At 41.3% G+C, this 19,945-nt stretch overlaps 1 protein-coding gene across 1 annotated transcript in view; it reads right to left on the minus strand.

The window, feature by feature from the left end:
* Positions 1-19,945, minus strand: part of SNTG2 (syntrophin gamma 2) — a 522,646-nt gene that overhangs the window by 158,348 nt on the left and 344,353 nt on the right. Inside the window, exons 7-9 of the mRNA XM_068279105.1 lie at positions 15,160-15,247; positions 11,535-11,626; positions 5,883-6,010 (exon numbers count right to left, since the gene is read on the minus strand). Coding sequence (XP_068135206.1) covers positions 5,883-6,010; positions 11,535-11,626; positions 15,160-15,247 — 308 coding nt within the window. The remainder of the gene's footprint in view (positions 1-5,882; positions 6,011-11,534; positions 11,627-15,159; positions 15,248-19,945) is intronic.

The raw sequence follows: 19,945 nt of genomic DNA on the forward strand, positions 1-19,945 counted from the left end.
GGTTCACCTTTTAATGCCTCTACTATATAACCATGAGAGATGTATTTTTCTTTATATTGGCCCAAACTTCTCTAGATGTTCTGTATTGAATTGAATTCATTTTCGGTATGAAAGTGTTTGATCTTTCATAAACGATAGCCATTTCCCTAAGCCAATCTGAAAATTAGAGATGGTCCAGACTCCTCCAGTTTTTGGCAATTAGCTTTCTCAAATAAAAAGTGCCCACCTCTTTTAAGAAGGTGCATTCTCTACTTTCCTTCTGCTCTGTTATGCCAAATATTGTGTTAATTACAGACAGGTTGAAATTCATGTCTATCACTTGTTTTCCAAGATCCATTAATTTTTTCCAAAAAGGAGAAACCAACGGGCAACTCCACCACATATGTATTTCTGACCCCCCAGTCCGTCCGCATCTCCAGCAAACATCGCCCAGCCCTGAGCTAAATTTACCTGCCCGTTCTGGCGTTAAGTACCACCTGGATACCACCTTGAATTGCATCCACTGTACGTCTGAATCAGGGCTCATCCATATAGTGGACCAAATTATTGGCCATTTTTCTCTCAATTAAGTTTTTAAGTTAAGTTCCCATTTTTTACAGTAAGGCGGGAGATCACATTGATTGGTGATTTTTAAAGAGTCATACAGTGAAGACAATATTTGAGGTGGTCTTTAATTAGGAAGGAGACATTTTTCAAGTAAGTTCACAACCTTCCTAATGGGCATATTTTTATCCACATAGCTCTTAACCTGGGTAAACCACCAGGTAGTATTTGCTCGTGATTCCTCCATCAGTCCGGTGATCCCCAGGTCCTTATCCCCATAAATATGAATTAAGCGTGTGTCTGTATTCAATCCATTTTGGGAGAACCATGATGCTGAAGATGCAGGCGGAAACCTCAGGTTATGATTTAATGATGTAATGGGTGAAAGGCGTACGAGAGAGAACGGCGCCGGAGACTTGGGCGCAGGACACAGCCAGTATATGGCTAATCCTGCTGCCGCACAAGTCCGGGCCGTCTTAATTACTATTCCCCCTCCAGGCCGACATGGATAGTGGGGGAATGAAATAATTCGGCTTCCAGCAATAGCTGGAAGCCGAATTATTGTTTTAAAAGCAACTTCAGATCCGTCTTCTGACGGCGCTGAAGTTACTCCATGTGCCTGCGATAGCCGTAGTTCCTATTACGGCCTATGGTGGCGCCGGCTGCGCCCAAGTCTCCTGCGCTGCTGCGCCCAAGTCTCCAGCGCTGGATTTACCGTGTTCGGGTGAAAGGCCTACCCCTGTCTGCCATTTTTTTATTTGGATATAAAGACTTCCCAAAGTGGGTTTTATTAACCCCCTTGCCGTTCCAATTATGTCGGCAAGGGGGCGGCGCAGCACATTTTTTAAATTTCTTTTTAAAAATTCATGTAGCTAGCCTAGCGCTAGCTACATGATAGCCGCTGACAAGCGGCATCCCCCTACCTACTCCGATCGCCGGCGGCGATCTTTGCAAGCAGGAAATCCCGTTTAGAATGGGATTTCCTGCTCGGCTTCCCCGTTGCCTTGGCAACATCATTGACATCGGGACGTCAGAGGGAATCCCGATCCACCCCTCAGCGCTGCCTGGCACTGATTGACCAGGCTGCACAAGGGGTCTGGAGGGGGGGGCGGCACGGCGGGTAGCGGTGAATCGACCGTGAGCGGCGGCGATCGAGATATGCACGCAGCTAGCAAAGTGCTAGCTGCGTGCAATAAAAAAAATTGTGAAAATCGGCCCAGTGGGGCCTGAGAAATCCTCCTGCGCAGGTTACCCCGAGCTGAGCTCGGGATAACCGGCAAGGAGGTTAAGGGGTGTGATGGCCTCCTCCAAATTTATGTACATGGGCGAGATGCCAAGCAAATAACAGATTAAAATGTATCTCTTCTTTGTCTAATTTGCTCCATAATTTTTTACCTGACCTCATCGAGTATTCCAGTTTCCAATCAATAACTCTTGTTAAATGTATGCTGTTGTAGTATGCTAGAATGTCTGGGGCTGCCATCCCACCCCTTGTTTTATCTCTGCAAATTATATTGTAACTTATTCTGCGTGAGGTTCTGGCCCAGATAAAATCCTGGAAGAGTCTGTTCCACCCTCTGAACCATAAGCTCGGGAGGGCAATCAGAACGCACTGCATGGGAAACAACATTTTTGGCAAGATACACATCTATATTATTGAAATTCTGTCTAACGGGTTAAAGTAAGGTTGATTCCATCCTTTAAGTTTTGTTTTTTTTTGCTCTCTTCCATCACATTTTTATAATTGTAATCATATAGTTTTATTGCATCACAACAAAGTTTTACCCCCAAATATTTTGTTACTTTAGCCCAAGCAAATTTATTATACTCCTGCACCCTTGTTCTTGTTTCTTGTGAGCAACCGAGATTTAAAATTACGGATTTATGCATGTTTATCTTAAAATTTGAACTAGCTCCAAAGCTGTTTAAAATTTTCTCACATCTATACAAGGACTCCACTGGGTCTCTTAGTACCAACAGGAGGTCATCTGCATACGCCATTGTTTTCATTTCATCGCCTTGTACAGTTATTCCCTTTATTTTTGCATCACTCTGAATGAAATGAATCAAAGGCTCAATGCATAGGTTAAAGAGTCCGGGTGACAGCCCTGTCGCACCCCATTAGGCAGTGTAAAGTACAATGTCTTTAATATGCACGTGTACCACTATTTGTACAATTCTATGTTATTGCAACAGCAGATTTGTGTTTTTGTTTTGTTTAGACTTTTGCTGCAATTTGTATTTTATGTAATTTTGACATAAAAATAAAGTATAGAAACATATAAGCATATTTTTCCCCGTATCTTATATTTTTAAACAGATCTGTTTAAGTTATGATTAAAATTATTTCTAAAAATATCCCAATATGTTTTCCTACCAGAACTCAACCCCTTTATCCTTTATATAGAACCTATTAAAAACTGCTCTGAGGTCTGAGGAAGTTATTATAATACTAGGCTAAGTAGAAATCTGTATATTTTCCTTTAGGTCACAAAGTTCAGCAATGCAGAGCTATCATTTCTCACATTAAACTACTAATGCCATTTCCACACTTGTAATTAATTTATAATGATGTTCTAATTTATCTTAGTTAAATGAACACCATTGCCTGAGCTAATTTTAACTGCAAAATGCATTGCTTTAATACAGAGAAGTGTTATGTAATAATTGTATCAAGGATAACCACGTAATAAATTAAAAGTACTCAGAGCTATATTTTAACTATGTGTGTGTATAATGTTTTTTTCTTTTAAAACATATGCAGACATATCAACATTTTATTGCTATTAAATTAGTCTATACAAATGAAGCAGCTCTTCAAGCAGCAGGAATCCCAGTACCTGGAATTTTTTGGAAAAGGAACCACTTAAATTGGGATTATACTCCCAAAACTAAAATTTCACTAATTACTCTTAATTACATAAAAGAACATTTGAAAGCATTCCCAAGTATTCCCTGTGTGTAAAATTGTTTATTTTCACTGCAGAGAGCAGTAGAATTTTGCTTATCTCTGGTCAAAGGTAAGAATCTCCCCATGCCTGTGTCTTCCCTCTGCCCCCGCCTTTTCTGCTGAAGTGAGCTGTTGCTAGAGTGATGTGTCTATTCAGCAGAGAGAGGAGGTCAGAGTGGAGACACATGCAGAAAGTTTTAGCTGGCAATTATTGCATTTGCTGCTGACCAGAGATGAGCAAGCTTCTACTGTTCTCTGCAGTGAAGGTAACACACACAGGGAATGCTTGGGGGTACTTTCAAATGTTCTTTAGTACAACTAAGAGTAGTTACTGAAATTTTAGTTTTAGTAGTATAATCCAACTTGAATTCAAATGAATGGGGATTCCAGAGCCATGCCAAAAAAACAGATATTCTAAAAAGATCAAAAACAGTTGATGCACCATCCACAGCCTTGCGCTCATTGCATATCTGGCAGTGAAACCTTGGTTGGATCATCTAGGTGTAGCAATCTTCTTCTTAAATTCATCATTCTAGAGGCATTTTAGTGGGCATACTGCTAGGGTTTTGGATAGTTTTTCAATGATAAGTGCAGTGTAAGTGTTAGACACTAGGGTCCATATGTAAGATACCCTTTCCACTGATTTGTCTCCTAAGTAATATTTTTGCAACTAAAATGCATTTTAAACCACTAGCAAGCAAGAAAATACTCAAAATAATTTTGTTAGTAGTTTTTCAACTACTTTTTGGTACTTTTTCAATTGCAAAGTGCTGAAAAGTTATTTTAAAGAGAAGATGAAAAATAATCTCCTAGGAAAAAACATAGGAGAAAAAGTCAATTGCATATGGTCCTAGGAGTGTTATGCTTTGTTCACAGTATTTAGTGCTGGGGTATTATGTTACGTTTTTATGGGGAATATCATTTTGCATAAGAAGAGACTTATAAATCAAACACATGAAACATGTCATGTGCTTCTCCACAAATTCTCCATCAAGAGCGTTTTTGTAGGAGAACGTGATCTTGTCAATTCAGAAAACACAGAAACACAAAGCTATGATTATGTTCATATTTGTGATAAGTATTAAGTGTCATGTGATTTTTTTTTACTAACTTTGTAAGGCCATACCTGTGTTGTAAACCTGTGGTTCTGGATGCATATTTGGCTCAAAAGAAAAAAAATAATAATTTGCATGACTCCACCCACTCCTCCACAGTCAAGCCAGCGCCATCTGTAATATTATAGCTCTTTTATTAGTTTAAAATAGCATGACAAGCATCTTCTTCACCAGGAGCGTACTGCGCAGGCCCAGTATGGTCTGCGACTGCACAGTACGCTCCTGGTGACATCAACGGGGGCGAGGACATAGCAACGCAGGCGCAGTGGTTTTCAGACTTTAAAGTCTGAAATTCCTGAAGTGAACCAGAGGCGGGGCTGGAGCATCGGTGAGTGGCTGCGCAGGCACAGGATGTCTGCGGGGGACCATTAGAAGCCCCGGGTAAGCTCAACTCATTTTCCCCCGAGCCCCCTAGAGTACCCCTTTAACATCAGATCATCTTTACCCATGTATTAAAACATTGCCTAAAAGATTGCTGTGTCACAATTTGTACTTGGCAAACTAGTTATTCAATCATTCATTCATTGTCATGCAGTATTATGGTTCCATTATTTGGTGAACAAACACAGTTTGTCAAATATGTGTCCTCCTAGACCTGTTCTGATATGTTAGCTCTGTAGAAGGTGAATTGAACGGTTGGTGGCAATGCATTTTGGCTTTTTTATTAGATGATGTAGTATATATTGGCTCTGCAATGCTTTTTCATTAAAAAGCCCAATGTGTAACCTTCCCCTGAAGCTTTCTTGGACACACCCAACCTCACATCTGATGTAATTTTGGAATCAGCTGTGAGCTCCCAACTCACCATCTTTTGCTAAAGCAGATCGTTTCTCTGAGTGAAGACACCCAGTACCCAAACTACCTGTTTTCAGCACTTTAGGCCCATTCACACTACAAATCGCGAAAGCGCGGGTGATCTTACCACAATTAGCGCAGTAAAATCACTGCTCACATTTCCACGATTTAGAGCGATCGGTCTCAGCACTTTGTTAAACACTGTACCGCAATCGCTCCAGAATCGTGGCAAAATGCTGCATGTAATGCATTTTGCGATTGGCGCTAATTGCAAATTGCCAGCAATCTGTGCCAATCACGACAGTAAGATCACAGCCATATACATTAAATTGCACTAGCGGTTTAAAAACTGGCGATTACAGGAATCACCCACTAATCGCTCAAGTGCGAACGGGCCCTAAGTGTTGTAGTGGGTTTAACACAAAAGTGATCTGTTCTTGGTTGAAGAAACTAAGCTGGTTATGTAGAGTGATGCAAACCTTAACTTCACTGTAGAAGGCTTGAACCGGGAGATCCTTGCCATTAGTAAAGGAACTGAAAGATCGTCAACCCATCTTTTCTCATACTTGGATTCTTTAATTGTCGGAGAGGATGGTGAAGAGGGGGCCTAGAAAGAAGGAAAATTGCTGCTTTTAATGTCAGCCTTTAACAAAAAAGGATAGAAGCGTAGCTTTATTCTTCAAAGCATTATAGAAATATATGTAAAGATACCATGCTACGATAATGCATTTCTTTATTCAAAATTAACTTTTGATAACAGCAGGCTGAACAGTAGGTGGAGAAGGTTTTCTCTAGGATCAAGGAATAATATTAGACCATGAGAAACCAAGCTTAAAGATATCAATCCCACCAAAGTTGTGTCACATTATACTAATTGAGATTAAATAAACAAATTAATAAAGCAATAACACAGTTCACAGAAGTCTTAAATGAATATTTTGTATATAAAATGTAGTAGAAATATACCCGTTAAAGAGATTTTGTGGTCAATTTAAAGGGGAACTGAAGTAAGAGGTATACGGAGGCTGCCATATTTATTTCCTTTTGATCAATACCAGTTGCCTGGCAGGCCTGCTGGTCTAATCCTCTGCAGTAGTATCTGAATAACACTAGAAACCAGCATGCAGCTTGTCTTGTCAGATCTGACTTTAAAGTCTGAAACACCTTATCTGCTGCATGCTTGTTCAGGGGCTATGGCTAATAATATTAGAGGCAGAGCATCAGCAGGGCTGCCAGGCAACTGGTATTGCTTAAAAGGAAATAAACATGGCAGCCTCCATATACCTCTCTCTTTAATTCCCCTTTAAGTTTTCTTAAAGGCAACCTGAGATTAACCTTGGGTAAAGAAAGGCATACTTAATGAAGCAGAGTAAAGTTTCAGGGTCCTATAGAGGCTTTCAGAACCAAACAGGTTCATTAGAACCCAATGCAATCAAAAAAGAGGATCCAGAGAGCACAGCAATAGTCTGTGAAATACTAATACCCCCCCCCCCCCCCACACACACACACACACTCACACACTGTGCGAGCCTGGGGATATAAAGACATGGCATATCATAACATGAGAAAAAGGATCTCACAACGCACCAGTGAGTCAGAAAATATAAAATTCACCTTTATTACACGCTTATGAAAGTGATACAAAATCACAAACATCATCACAAAACAAAATGCAACAAGGGGAACAAGATAAAACGAGGGCGGGCTGCTTAGCGTACACGGGCGGTGGGAGGCAGCAAGAATAAAATAAATATGTATATGGGGGAAATAGTAATCAATAAATATATTTCAAATAAGTACAATTGATGATCATAACTATTTATCTAGGGCAGGTATAAATAGGCTTGAGTTGCAGAAATATAATGTGAAGAAAGCTATAAGTAAACTTGCAAAATTACATTGACAAATCAATCAATACCATATTCAATACAAAAGTGCTGCGTGCTTAATCCATACGATCCATATGCCAAATCCTCCGTGAATCCATGCCAGGGAATTGGTACAAGATATATGTTCAAAATCATACAGAAAGACACAGGGTCACGTCAAACAAATAAAGTGCACTTTATTTGTCCTCAGCTTAGGGCAACACAATTTTTGCAAAGTTTTGTCTAATGCCTGTGGTTCTGTAATTCTGCATAGTCTTGAAATTCCAGAGGATGTAATTATTATTATTGTAGTGGAAATGTATAATGGAAATATGAAAATGAATACAATTTTCTTGCACTGTGCTCTGCAGATGAAGCACAAATGCAAAGTAAACAAGCCTAGTCATACTGCGGGAGCCGAGAAGTGGAGTATTCAGGATGTTTACATTTTAAGCAGCCTTCTTATGAAGTGCTTGAAGGAATTGTTGTCATCAGACCAGCTACTTATGCTGGAGTGCTTACGTAAACGTGAAGCATGAAGAATACTTTTAAGAAATAACAGACCAGAGCTGACTAATTGTACAGTAATAAGTGGCAATGAATTCAGTTCAGCAATTTCAGCGTAGTTACTACTTTTCTGAGATTGCCTGTGATGTGTAAGCAGATTTATGCTTTATTTATTGATTTATTTTATGTTAATAAATATTACACTACCTCAACATATGTGAAACACTCCTTACGTTGTACCTAATTGTTGGACAATTTAACCACTTGAGGACCCACCCTTTACCCCCCCTTAAGGACCAGCGCTGTTTGTTGTGATCTGTGCTGGGTGGGCTCTGCAGCCCCCAGCACAGATCAGGGTGCACGCAGAGCGATCAGATCGCCCCCCTTTTTTCCCCCCTATGGGGATGATGTGCAGGGGGGGTCTGATCGCTCCTGCCTGCAGGCATGTTGCGGGGGGGCACCTCAAAGCCCCCCTCCGCGGCGACATTCTCCCCCTCCCTCTCCTACCTTTCCCCCCCAGTGATCCGGGCTGCACAGGACGCTATCCGTCCTGTGCAGCCAGTGACAGGACGTCCCCTGTCACATGGCGGTGATCCCCGGCCGCTAATTGGCCGGGGATCGCCGATCTGCCTTACGGCGCTGCTGCGCAGCAGCGGCGTACAATGTAAACAAAGCGGATTATTTCCGCTTGTGTTTACATTTAGCCTGCGAGCCGCCATCGGCGGCCCGCAGGCTATTCACGGAGCCCCCCGCCGTGAATTGACAGGAAGCAGCCGCTCGCGCGAGCGGCTGCTTCCTGATTAATCAGCTGGTCCTGCAGCTGCCACTTTGCCGACGCACGGTATAAGCGTGCGGTCGGCAAGTGGTTAAAGAGAACCTCAATGAAATATAGAAAATTGAAATAAATTAGAATACCCATTTTTACCTAAATTATCCTAGATTCTGCATCAGAAAGGCTTCTTGTATCTATATATTGCTGAATATTGGTAGTAACCCTGCCCACCCACTGATATTTAGCTTAGGCAATTAATTCATGCAGCCTTCTGCCCCGGAGCATTCTAAGAGAATAGGTGATCTTCTTGCTCATATCACAGAGGGAAAAAAATCCATAGTGATTCACCTTGCCAGTAGTAAAGATGCTGGCATCACTGATAAATTTAAGAATGTGAATTAGGTGACATAAGATTTAGCAAAAGGCAAACATTTACTATATATTTTTTCAAAGAACATTGTTCAGAATAAAGAGTTTTATACAATATGTTTCTCAAAACCACCTCAAGGGAAATGGAGCAAACCTGGTGCAGAAATGGAACAGGTATTCTGAGCCACTTATCAATATCTCAATCAATATCAATATCTGGCCATCTTCCCTACCTTTACACCAGTTCTGCCCCTTTATTCCTCAATTAATCTTGTCCAGTACTGTAAATAGGTCTAAGTGCTGGATGGTTTCTTGTTCAGCTAAACTTAAAAGTTTCCCTGTCTTGTCTATTGTGCCCAACTGGTTATAGTTCCATTATATGTCATTGTATAGTTGTCATACGACTTTAGAACTGTCAAGAAATAAGTGTAGGAAAAAAAGGTCATTCAGTTGTCCGGTCCGCTAATGAATATTAATTTGGATATTTCCAATGCTCAGAAGAACAGAGTTTTAATTATTTTTACAAATCACATTTAATTAAAGGAAAAAGTCATTTTTAATCATTAATTTCCTGAAGCAGGGCACAGTATAGGATTAACGAAGGCTTTGGCACTTACATGTCAATTCAAGGACAGCTCCTGGATTTGACGGTGCACAAAATTCAAGTACACTACAATTACTCAGAGCAAATGAATATGCAATATATACCATAACAATATAATTATATGAATAATTCTATCCACAGCAAGGACAATCACAGTGTCCTCTAAAACATGATCAGGAATTACATATCAAGAGAGTTTTTTGTATGTTTACATAAAATCGTATCTTCTTAACTCATAACTTACAGTGAGTGCCTTAAGCTGATATTAACCTAGAAGATAATGGACTTTACAATATTTATTGCAATAAAGATCAAGCCATTCTGTAGGGAAGCTAATGGTACTTTTTGACAGACACATATCTTGCTGCTATACAGGCTTTTGAAATCCTTGCATAACTTACATATGTATAATGAGACTGTAACATTTCCTGTGTTCATGTCCTTTATGTTTACATTGAATCTGCTAGTCATATAAAGAGCTCACACTAACAAAATTACCATATATTCCGGCGTATAAGACGACTGGGCGTAGAAGACGACCCCCCAACTTTTACAATTAAAATATAGAGTTTGGGATATACTCTCCGTATAAGACTACCCCTCTTCTAGCACACACCAAATAATAAAAAGAAAACATTATATACTGGTGCTATGTATGAACAGATACTGGTGCTGTCCTGTATGTGGTACCCACTATATAACAGTATATAGGCGATTGACTGGTTGGATTGGTCAACTCTCCCTCTCCCTAAGTGGATTGCTCAGCTCTCCCTGTATGGAAGAATAAATCACACTGTGCTCATAAAACATGCCTCTTTCACCCGTCTGGCCCACCCTTGTATCCTATTTACCCCCTCCTCTGCCTTTCAGATCTCGCACATGTGCGCCTGCACCGCTTTACTACAGTCCTCAGCAGCGAGATCTGAGAGTCACAGGATAAGGGCGTATCACCCGGCATCAATGACACCCAGCGTATAAGACAACCCCTGACTTTACAGAAGATTTTCATGGGTTACAAAGTAGTCTTATACGCCAGAATGTACAGTAGTTAACCATACACTGGAGTAGGATTTGGATTCTGGGCACACAACTATGTAGAAAACCAAATTTCCTGATACTGAGCTGTACCCTCACCCATCTGTTGTTAACTCCTACCACCACCATCAGTGATTCTACAGTTCTCACAAAAATTCCACCATGGACTTCAAATATACATAGCAATAGGGATAGCCAAATGCTTTCGCAGACGAACAGTCTTCGGTGAATAATGACCACTCCTCAATTGTTTTTTATAGCAAATTTTCTTATCCACAGTTTGTGTTCACATTTAATTTAACATTCAAGTCAAAGGCCACCAAATTGAGCAAAGCTAATAGCAAGTTCATAGCGAAGCCCCCATACTTGCTAGAATCATCAAATATGCAGGGTATGTTAAGGAGAACAGTGGCAACAAGAAGAAAAATAATTTTCTAAAAGACCTTGTAGTATTTGGAAAAATCGACTATAAAGTTTATAAATGCAGTTAAATGACAGGTAAAGTATCAACATATTGGTAGTGTAAATTTACATTTTCAAAAGAAAGAGCAGTGAATTTAATGCTGGGTTTTCCAGGTGGTCAGTACGTAATGACCATTGTAAACGCAGTGGAAATGGCAATGCTTTGGCCAGGGATTGCTGTAGGAGGAGTAGGGCAAACAGACCCTGCAGAAAATACCAGAGCTAAGGGCATCAGTGTCTAGATAGTATCATCAGTGGATGGAGTGCATAGAGTGGCAGAATTTTGGAGTGAAAAAAACATCTGGAACAGCTGGAGCTGCCTAGTGCCATACTCTGAATGTTTTTCAAGTTGCCATTATTTTAAGTGTCATCTTTTTTAATATTAAGTATACATAATGTGGGTTATTTTAATTTTTTAGAGACACTAGTGTTAGTTTTTGATAGTACACACAGACTGCCAGATTACTTCCTTATTAATTTTAATGGTCACTTGACAATCCTCATTTTTTCATACCGTGTTTGATGTGTTTCCATTTAAATGTAAACCACTATCAAAAAGAGGCGATGAAGTCCCACTGCTATGGTCACTTGGTGGATCTGGAGAGCCTAAAAAAGGAAAAGAGAGTATTAAACTAACAAGCTGATGTTTAATTATTATTTACATCTTGCTGTCATTGATGGAGTCTTAGCACAGATCAATCTAAGTAATGCTCATTCACTACTTAAAGCGGACCTCTAGCATAAATTGTACATTCCACGGGTCTTTTAATAGGAAGGTATCCACAAACTTTCACTGTGTAGCCCTGCCCCCTGCAGAAAAATGCCATGGTGTTTTCTCTATCTTCAGTACTTTATAGTCAGTGTTTAAATTTGATGGAGGGGCTGGATAAGGCAGCAGATTTGCATAATGTTTGGCCTTGAAGCGTAAAATGAGGTTGGGATGCCTAGTGACCTTACATTTTACAACTGTCTACTTCATTGTTTTGAGTATATATTAAAACAAGGTCTGCTACAAGAAAGGGTGAATGTTGAACAAGTCCCCCTGTATGCAGACAGTGCAGGCAGTGCAACCTGGGAACAGCACACTTATTTTACAGACGGGGAGGCAACTGCATACCTGGCAGCCAGAGACTCTGATACCGGGAGTAATTACTGCCTGTTTTTTTTTTTCATTAAGTAATATCAACAGCAGTGCAGTATTAACAATTAGTTCTGAGAGGAAGCATGCTCTTATTTGTGCAAACCTTACACTGAAGCCAGGAGCATACATACAATGCTTCAGAGCCCCAAAGTATATACCAGATCCCCCACCATTTTATCTTTTTGTCTGGCCTGCATATCGGGCAGAAGTCCTCTTCTCCCTGCTGTCTCTTTCGCCAGCCATTGCAACCCTGAATGCTGAGTTAGGTGCACAGAGTATGCTACAGCATAACTCATCAAGCACTCAGTGCTGATTTGTCCTCAGCAGTCACAGTGTGTTTTCTCTATGACTGCAGATGCTGGAGGAGTCATAGCAAAAAGCTGCTGTGATGGCTGAGAACAGATCGGTGCTGAATGGTTGGTGAGTTATGCTGCAGCACTCTCCTCGTGCCTAACTCTGCATTCGGGGGTGAAATGGCCAAGGAAGGAGCTGGCACGCAGAGGAAGATTCCACCTTATCCCCAGGCCAGAAGACAAATAGAGCCAGACACAACCCACAAGTCATAGTTTGCCCACCCCTGGGCTAGACTTTGGACTTTGGCCTATTGTGATCCTGCATAGCTGTTAATATCATCTCCATAACATCAGCAAGAATTGTTAACCTGTAAGAGAGGTCCCTCGTAGCGGAAAAAAAAAATAATTTTGGATCCTACTACACATTGGAAAAGTTCCTCAAATTTCCTTTGAGAGGAATAAAAAAAAAAAGTAACAATCATTGTTTTTTTTTTCCAGAAAACATAAATGCACATAAGTACATTTAAAAAACAAAAATAAACAAAGACTACTTTTCAGAGACATGAAAAGGAATTTTACGACCCCCCCCCCCCCCACTCTGTAAATGCCTCCCATTGCCATGGTCTTGGAATTTAGATCCTTTTTTTTGCTAATTTGAGTGTCTAACTTTATTTGCAAACTAATAATACTGCACAGCAACCTTCTCTCCACTCTTGTATGGGTATGTGCCATTTATGGACATTATTACTATCACTATGTGAAGTGCATGTTTGCATGTAATTTGCCATAAAGCAGTGATCAGCAGTGCCAACTGTCTCCTCCATTTCTCATCTTGTAGATCATCTAGTTTGGTCAGAGCATGCTGGATGAGTGCTGGTGAAGGTACAAGGTGGCTTAAAGCGGACCCAAACCAAACATTTTTTTTTTAATAAAAAATATTTAGTTGCACCACTCTGACATATACAAAGATAGATAAACACTTTTTTAAGCATATGAGCATTTCAGTCCATGATTTTCATCTTTCTCTTTTCATTACTAGGGTTATACTGGGGGCAGCCATTAGCAATTCCTCCATTGCCAGACACCACCTTCTCCACCAGTTTGCCGGATTTTGTCCTGGCAATTTGAAAGGAAGGGAGGGGTTCTTCCAATAAATGTAAAATATTTTATATTTGTCATCATGCAGCTGAAAAAAAGGCTGCTATTTATTATTATAATTTAGAAAATAAATTTTATTTCAGAAATCTTGTATTTTTAATTAGGGTCCACTTTAACACTTATTCCCCACTCAGCATACCACATCATAGCTGTATTGCCTGTCAACATACTTTGCTACTCTTTTTGTTATCAATAATAATGTTAACATTTGCATAGCACATTTCTTCTTTCAGACTCAAATTGCTTGCTTGAGTGCAGCAGCCACTAAGGGCATGCCCAGTAGACCATCCTGCAGTGTTCAAGAGTTTTGCCCAAGAGCTCCTTACTGAACATGTACTGGCTTACTGAATAGGAAGCGCTGAGATTCAAACCCTGGTCGCCTATGTTATGCCTTCAACCAGTACATTATCCAGGTTTTGAAATTTATCAGTAATACAGGTAAATGTTTTTGCTTTTATCAAGGCTACAACCGGATTAAATGTAATGTTTCCAGGTTGGACTGGTGCTTAGAATGATTACTCGCTACCTGTTTAACTACTTGCTGATCGCAATACTCTGATGGGCGTGGATGCGGTGGCAGCCCCAGGACCGCCTAATGCAGAGTGGCTAAAAGTCCTTGGGGTGTGGTTTGCGGGCGATCGTGCGCGCTGATGCGCGCACATCCCCGCTCTGATAGCTCCACTCTGCCTTCAGTCTCACAGCAGCGATCACTGCTGGGAGACTGTTAGACAGTGAAAATGCCGTCTTTTATTGCTGTACAGCGCTGCGATCTAAGGCAGTGCTGTACTGGGGACAGCCGTGTGACACAGCTGTCCCCTCCAGAAGCTGGGAAGTGATCAGCTGTCATAGGCTGAAGCCTATGACAGCTGATCATGCTAATTAGCTGGCGGGGGGATTAAAAAAAAATATTTATTTAAAGAAATAATAAAACAAATATGTATATAAAAAATAAACATCTGGGGAGAAATCAGACCCCACCAACAGAAAGCTCTGTTGGTGGGGAGAAAAGGGGGGGGATCACTTGTGTGCTGAGTTGGATGGCCCTGCAATGAGGCCTTAAAGCTGCAGTGGCCTATTAAGTGAAAATGGCCTGGTCTTTAAGGGGGTTTAACACTGCGGTCCTCAAGAGGTTAAAGGTGGCCACTAACTGTCCAATTTCTAGCGAAAAATCGTTCGAGCGATCAGAAATTCTGATCGGACGAAAAATCGTTCACTACACCATTAACTAACCAATCTTTGCTTCCTATCTATCACGACCACCAAGAAAATCCAAATTTTCGTTAGACGAAAATTCATTGGGGCGACATTTTTTTCACTCGTTCATAATCGATTGTGTCCACCAATGGAGATTATTTACAACCAATCCGAGCAGAATTTCTGATCGCTCTAACGATTTTTTGCTAGAAATTGGACCGTTAGTGGCCAGCTTAAGGCTACTGCACTTATGACAGACACTTTGGATTTCCTATACACTATGCCCCTGTGTATGTTATTTTCCCCACCGATGCGTTGTTACACTTTATGCCATGATATTAGTGAAATCTTACCTAGTGGGATCTTAAGAAATGAAGGTGCTTCCTTGAAATAGTAGACTGTAATGGTGACTTCATCTCCAGCATTCCGTAATAAATGGACCTGGTGTGAATCCGGCAAACATGAAAGAGAATGAAGTTCCAAATATAACTCAACAGAGTCTAAATATTCACTAAAGTTCAATATGCTTGTCATCAGGAATCAAAGCTAAAAAGAGCAAGTAGAAATGCACAAAGCTACATCACAAATAAGTTAAACAACATAAACTGTGCATGTTCAACATAATTTATATAGTATCACAATCAATGAAGCATTTATATTGTTGTAAACATATTTCTCCAAGGATCCTGATAATAGAAGGACAAAGAATAAAAATGTAACATCCAAACATTCATTTCAGCCTTCTAAAGAATGGGGCAGGTTTTTTATCCCTTTTTTTGTCTATTGATGCGAATAGGCATGGGGTTTTGAGTAGTAATCTACTCGAATTCGAAATTCCAATGAAATCTAATGACCTCACCTGTGACCGCGGGATGGGAGGTTATCTTACCCAGAAGTCTTTGGGCTGCCTGCATTCCATTACGCATGATAGGCATAATGATAGTTGTGTTGCATTACTCACTGACACACTTCCTCTTTCAAACCGGAAGGAGGAAGCACAGAAGTGAGTGGTGGAATGCGGCTTTCATTATGCCTATCGCGCGTAATGAAACACAGATGGCACAAAGACTTCTGGGTAAATTAAAGCCCCCCCCCCCCCATCCCACGGTCACAGGTGAAGTCATTATACTTCATTTGAATTTCGAATCTGAGTAGAGTACTACTCGAAAGCCCATTCCTGGATGCGAATGTGTCTTGCTTTCTGTCTTATGGATCATTGCTGCAATGAATAGGAAGTGGCTAAATTCTTCCAATGCTAATAGGAACAGCAAATAAACCCTGATAAAAGTCATTACATATTCTTCAGACTGTTAAAAAAAAGTGTTTTCTTGAGGGTAGGTTGTTGTTTGTTTTTCACTGACTGCTGTAACGAACGGTGGAGCACAGAGAGGATCTGATTACCGGTGATCTGCAGTATCACTGGGAATACAGATGTATACCAGATTATAAGTGATCTGCAGTATCACCGATAATCCGATTTTCCAGCTAACCTCTGTACTAGAGTAGAGTGTAGTGTTTGGTGTAACAGTAACACTAAGAGGACTGAGCCTCAGTGCAGTGGGGAGTACTGCATGGCTTCCTTCCGAAGACCTGAACTCTCCAAGGCGGGAGGAGTCAGGCTGCGAGTAGGAAGGTAAGTCTGAGAGTGACACTCAGGAGAACGTGTCACTAACAGGACGGGGAACCGCCTCCAATAGTAAGGTTGGTTCTCGAGGTCAGACAAGCCAGATCGTAACACACGGACAGATAAAGTACAAATTCAGAAGGCAGAGGCGGTGTCTAGATACAGGCAGAGTTCGGCAACAGGGTATCAGAAATATCGAGGTACAAGATCAAGAGGCAGAAGCAGAGTCTAAGGACGAGCCGGGGTTTGGCAACAGAGTATCAGAATAGCAAGGTACAAGATCAGAATACAAGAGGATGGTCAGGCAGGCAGAAGGTCATAACAGATAATCACAATCAAACTAGTACTTTAAGCTATCAACAGAATCTAGCAAAGTGTAGGATTACAGCTCCAGCTGGTCCCGGCACACTTAAGGATCTGACTACGGGTCTGAGTGCTCCCACGTATGTGTTCGCAATGCCAGACAAAGAGCAAGTGAACAGCCAGCAGTATATATACACAAGGACCTCTCCAGGACCTCCCTAATTGCTGGACCAATGAGAGTAGTGGAAAATGTCAGCTGACCCGCCTGGTCAGCTGACTCCCTTCTGGCTGTTATTTAAGCTCTGCCTCTGTGCGCGCGCGCGTGTCACTCTGAATCTAGGTGGACTATCAGTCCCAGCCACACCAGTACTGTTTTGCAATGTATCCAGTGAACTGAGTCCGGGAGCCGCCTCCAATGCGGCTTCCGCCGTTCCCAAAGCGGATTCCGCCGTTCCCAATGCGGATTCCGCCGCTCTGCCTATGCGGCATGCGGCGTTTTTTCCGCGTTGTGACGCCATGCTGGACGCGGAAACAGCCGCCTCACCTTGAGAGGCAGCGGCTTTTCCGCGTTTCATCACAACTGCATTGTAGATGGAGAAATTAATTCCTTGTCTTTTTGATGGCACAAGATCTAATTGTTCTACACACTGTTCAAAACTAACGCATTGGCTGGAGACTGGAGTTCTACTTTAGTTCTCTCCCAAAATTATTTCAAACTCAATACTCCTCATTTATAACTGTAAAAAGGGCATTCATTTTAAAAGAAAATCTTCCATTACTGCTAATATTAATCAAAGTTGGACTTATTCTGAGGAACATAGGACAATTTATTTTCTCTTGTAATAACGCGTCTCTCACTGATGGATTTGCACAGATTTTTTTTTATGGTTTAACTGGTAATTTTAATAATGTGGTAACAGTTCTTCATGCAAAAATAGTTATTTGCTATATTTTTTTTAAGTTTTAATATTCTGATTGTACAACCCTTTTTACAATTTGCTATAGTAGGGTCTCAGTTATCTGGCACCAATGAGGATTGATGGATGCTGGATAAGTGTGCTTTCTGGTTGTTTGAGACTCAATTTTAAATATAAGCCTAGCTAATACAGTATTACACCCCACTCTACATACACACCATGACTCTGTATTAAGCCATTGAACCTAGTCTTTAAAGGACCTCTGGCATGAAAATCGTAACATTTCAAATACATGTAAACATATACAAATAAGAAGTACATTTCTTCCAGAGTAAAATGAACCATAAATCCCTTTTCTCCAATGTTGCTGTCACTTACAGTAAGTAGTAGAAATATGACATTACCAACAGATTTTGGACTAGTCCATGTTTTCATGGGGCGTTCTCAAGGTTTTCTTTATTTTCAAAAGCACTTAGTGAATGGCAGTTGCTCCGTCCACCTATCAAAAAAGTGTACAGCGAGCAGGGAGGCTGGCCAGCATTTTTGTATAAATCTTTTTCAGGGAGTGTCTTTATAAAGAATGAAGGCCATGCTGAGAATCTCCTATGGAGAGTTGGACTAGCCCAAAACCTGTCGGTAATGTCGTATTTTTACTACCTACTGTAAGTAACAGCAACGTACGATTTATGGCTCATTTTATTCAGGAAGAAATGAACTTCTTATTTGTATGTGTTTTAAATTTTAAGATTTTTGTGACAGTTCCTCTTTAAGCACAGCAGAGACCACAAACAGCCTAAGAAGTTGGCCTTCACCACTGTGAGTACTGCTGGCGATTTGTGCTTGTTGTTTAAGACTGCTGGTTAGTTGAGTTCCGGTTAAACGGGACTCTACTGTTTATTCCTGTATTACAAGTTCTCAATAAAGAAAAAAAATCTATTTCACCTTCAACCCTGCCCTGTGAAAAAATAGCTTTAATGGTGGCTACATGATTTTCAATACCTCTTGATTTTCAATCCTTCTATGACAGGGGTGGGCAAACATTTTGATTCATGGACCACATAGTGATCTTGACTGAGGGGTTGTACCAGCGTAGGTAGGCTATGCACTCATCCCCCTCTATCCTGGAAACCAAATGTACCCCTGTATAAGTTAGCCGCCCCCCTTTCAGGTAGCTTCCCACCCCCAGTATAGGTAGGCAGTTGTGTCCCTAGTATTTAGTAGCCCCCTTCCGCAGTATAGGTAGCAAGGTGTGCCACAGTATAAGCAGCACTCTCCCCAATTTAAGTCGCCAGGTTAGCCCTAGTACTAGCAGCCCCCTCCCCAGTTTAAGTTGATCGGTGTGCCCCAGTAGTAGATGATCCAGAAGTACACATAATGCAGCAGTGTTTCCCCATAAAATACACATAATTTTGCAGCGTGTCCCTCAAAATACACATAACTTCTGCAGCTGTCAGTGAGCTATGAACAGTGAACTGGTCAGTTCACATACAAGGGTCAAGATGCACTCAATCTAGCCCTGCATCGGTGGACCAGACAAGACATGTAAATGGGCCAGGAACGGCCCGTGGGCCATCCATTGCCCACCCCTGCTTTATGATAGTTATTCGTCACTCTATGGGCGTGACTCATCAGGGGCTCTCTGAGTGAGTGAGTGAGCCCCTGATGAGTCACGCCCATAGAGTGACGAAACGCGTAGGGCGGAGCTTCTGAACACGCACGCTTGAGAGGATACACATAGACGGAAGCAGCCGGCGCAACAGGGAGGAAGCCTGGAGAGCGGTATGCGGCTGTTTGAGACATGCCTTATTTTCTCTAATATCTGGTACGCATATATGTATTAGGGATTTTAACATTATTAAAGAAGGTTTTTACGCTATGTGGAGGCGGATGTCCTTATGTCTTGTAGAGTAAACCGACAGTGATTGTTGATGTGCCTGTACTCAAGCTTACATTTGGTGAGCAGGGAAACGAAGGGGGGGGGGGGGGGGTGTGACCCCCAATCTGCATGTGGTGACAGAAATTCCTTGCACAGTGTGTTTTGATTACACAGGGTGTACTTGTGCTTAAAGGTTCATGCGCTATGTGCACACGTCTCTCTCTCCCATTTAGGTCTCTGAACAGGTGACAACACTGAATGGAAATAAGTGGATGCGCTGCTGTTTCTAAAGGAGTGGGATACATGCCCAAAGTCCCGGGGAAAAATCTGGATGTGACGCAAAGCAGCGTTTTGAGGGCAGAAATCACATTGAATGCTAAATTGCAGGCCTAAAGTGCTTTAAAACATCTTGCATGTGT

The sequence above is a fragment of the Hyperolius riggenbachi genome, chromosome 4 (assembly GCF_040937935.1).
Source record: "Hyperolius riggenbachi isolate aHypRig1 chromosome 4, aHypRig1.pri, whole genome shotgun sequence".
Taxonomy (NCBI): Eukaryota; Metazoa; Chordata; class Amphibia; order Anura; family Hyperoliidae; genus Hyperolius; species Hyperolius riggenbachi.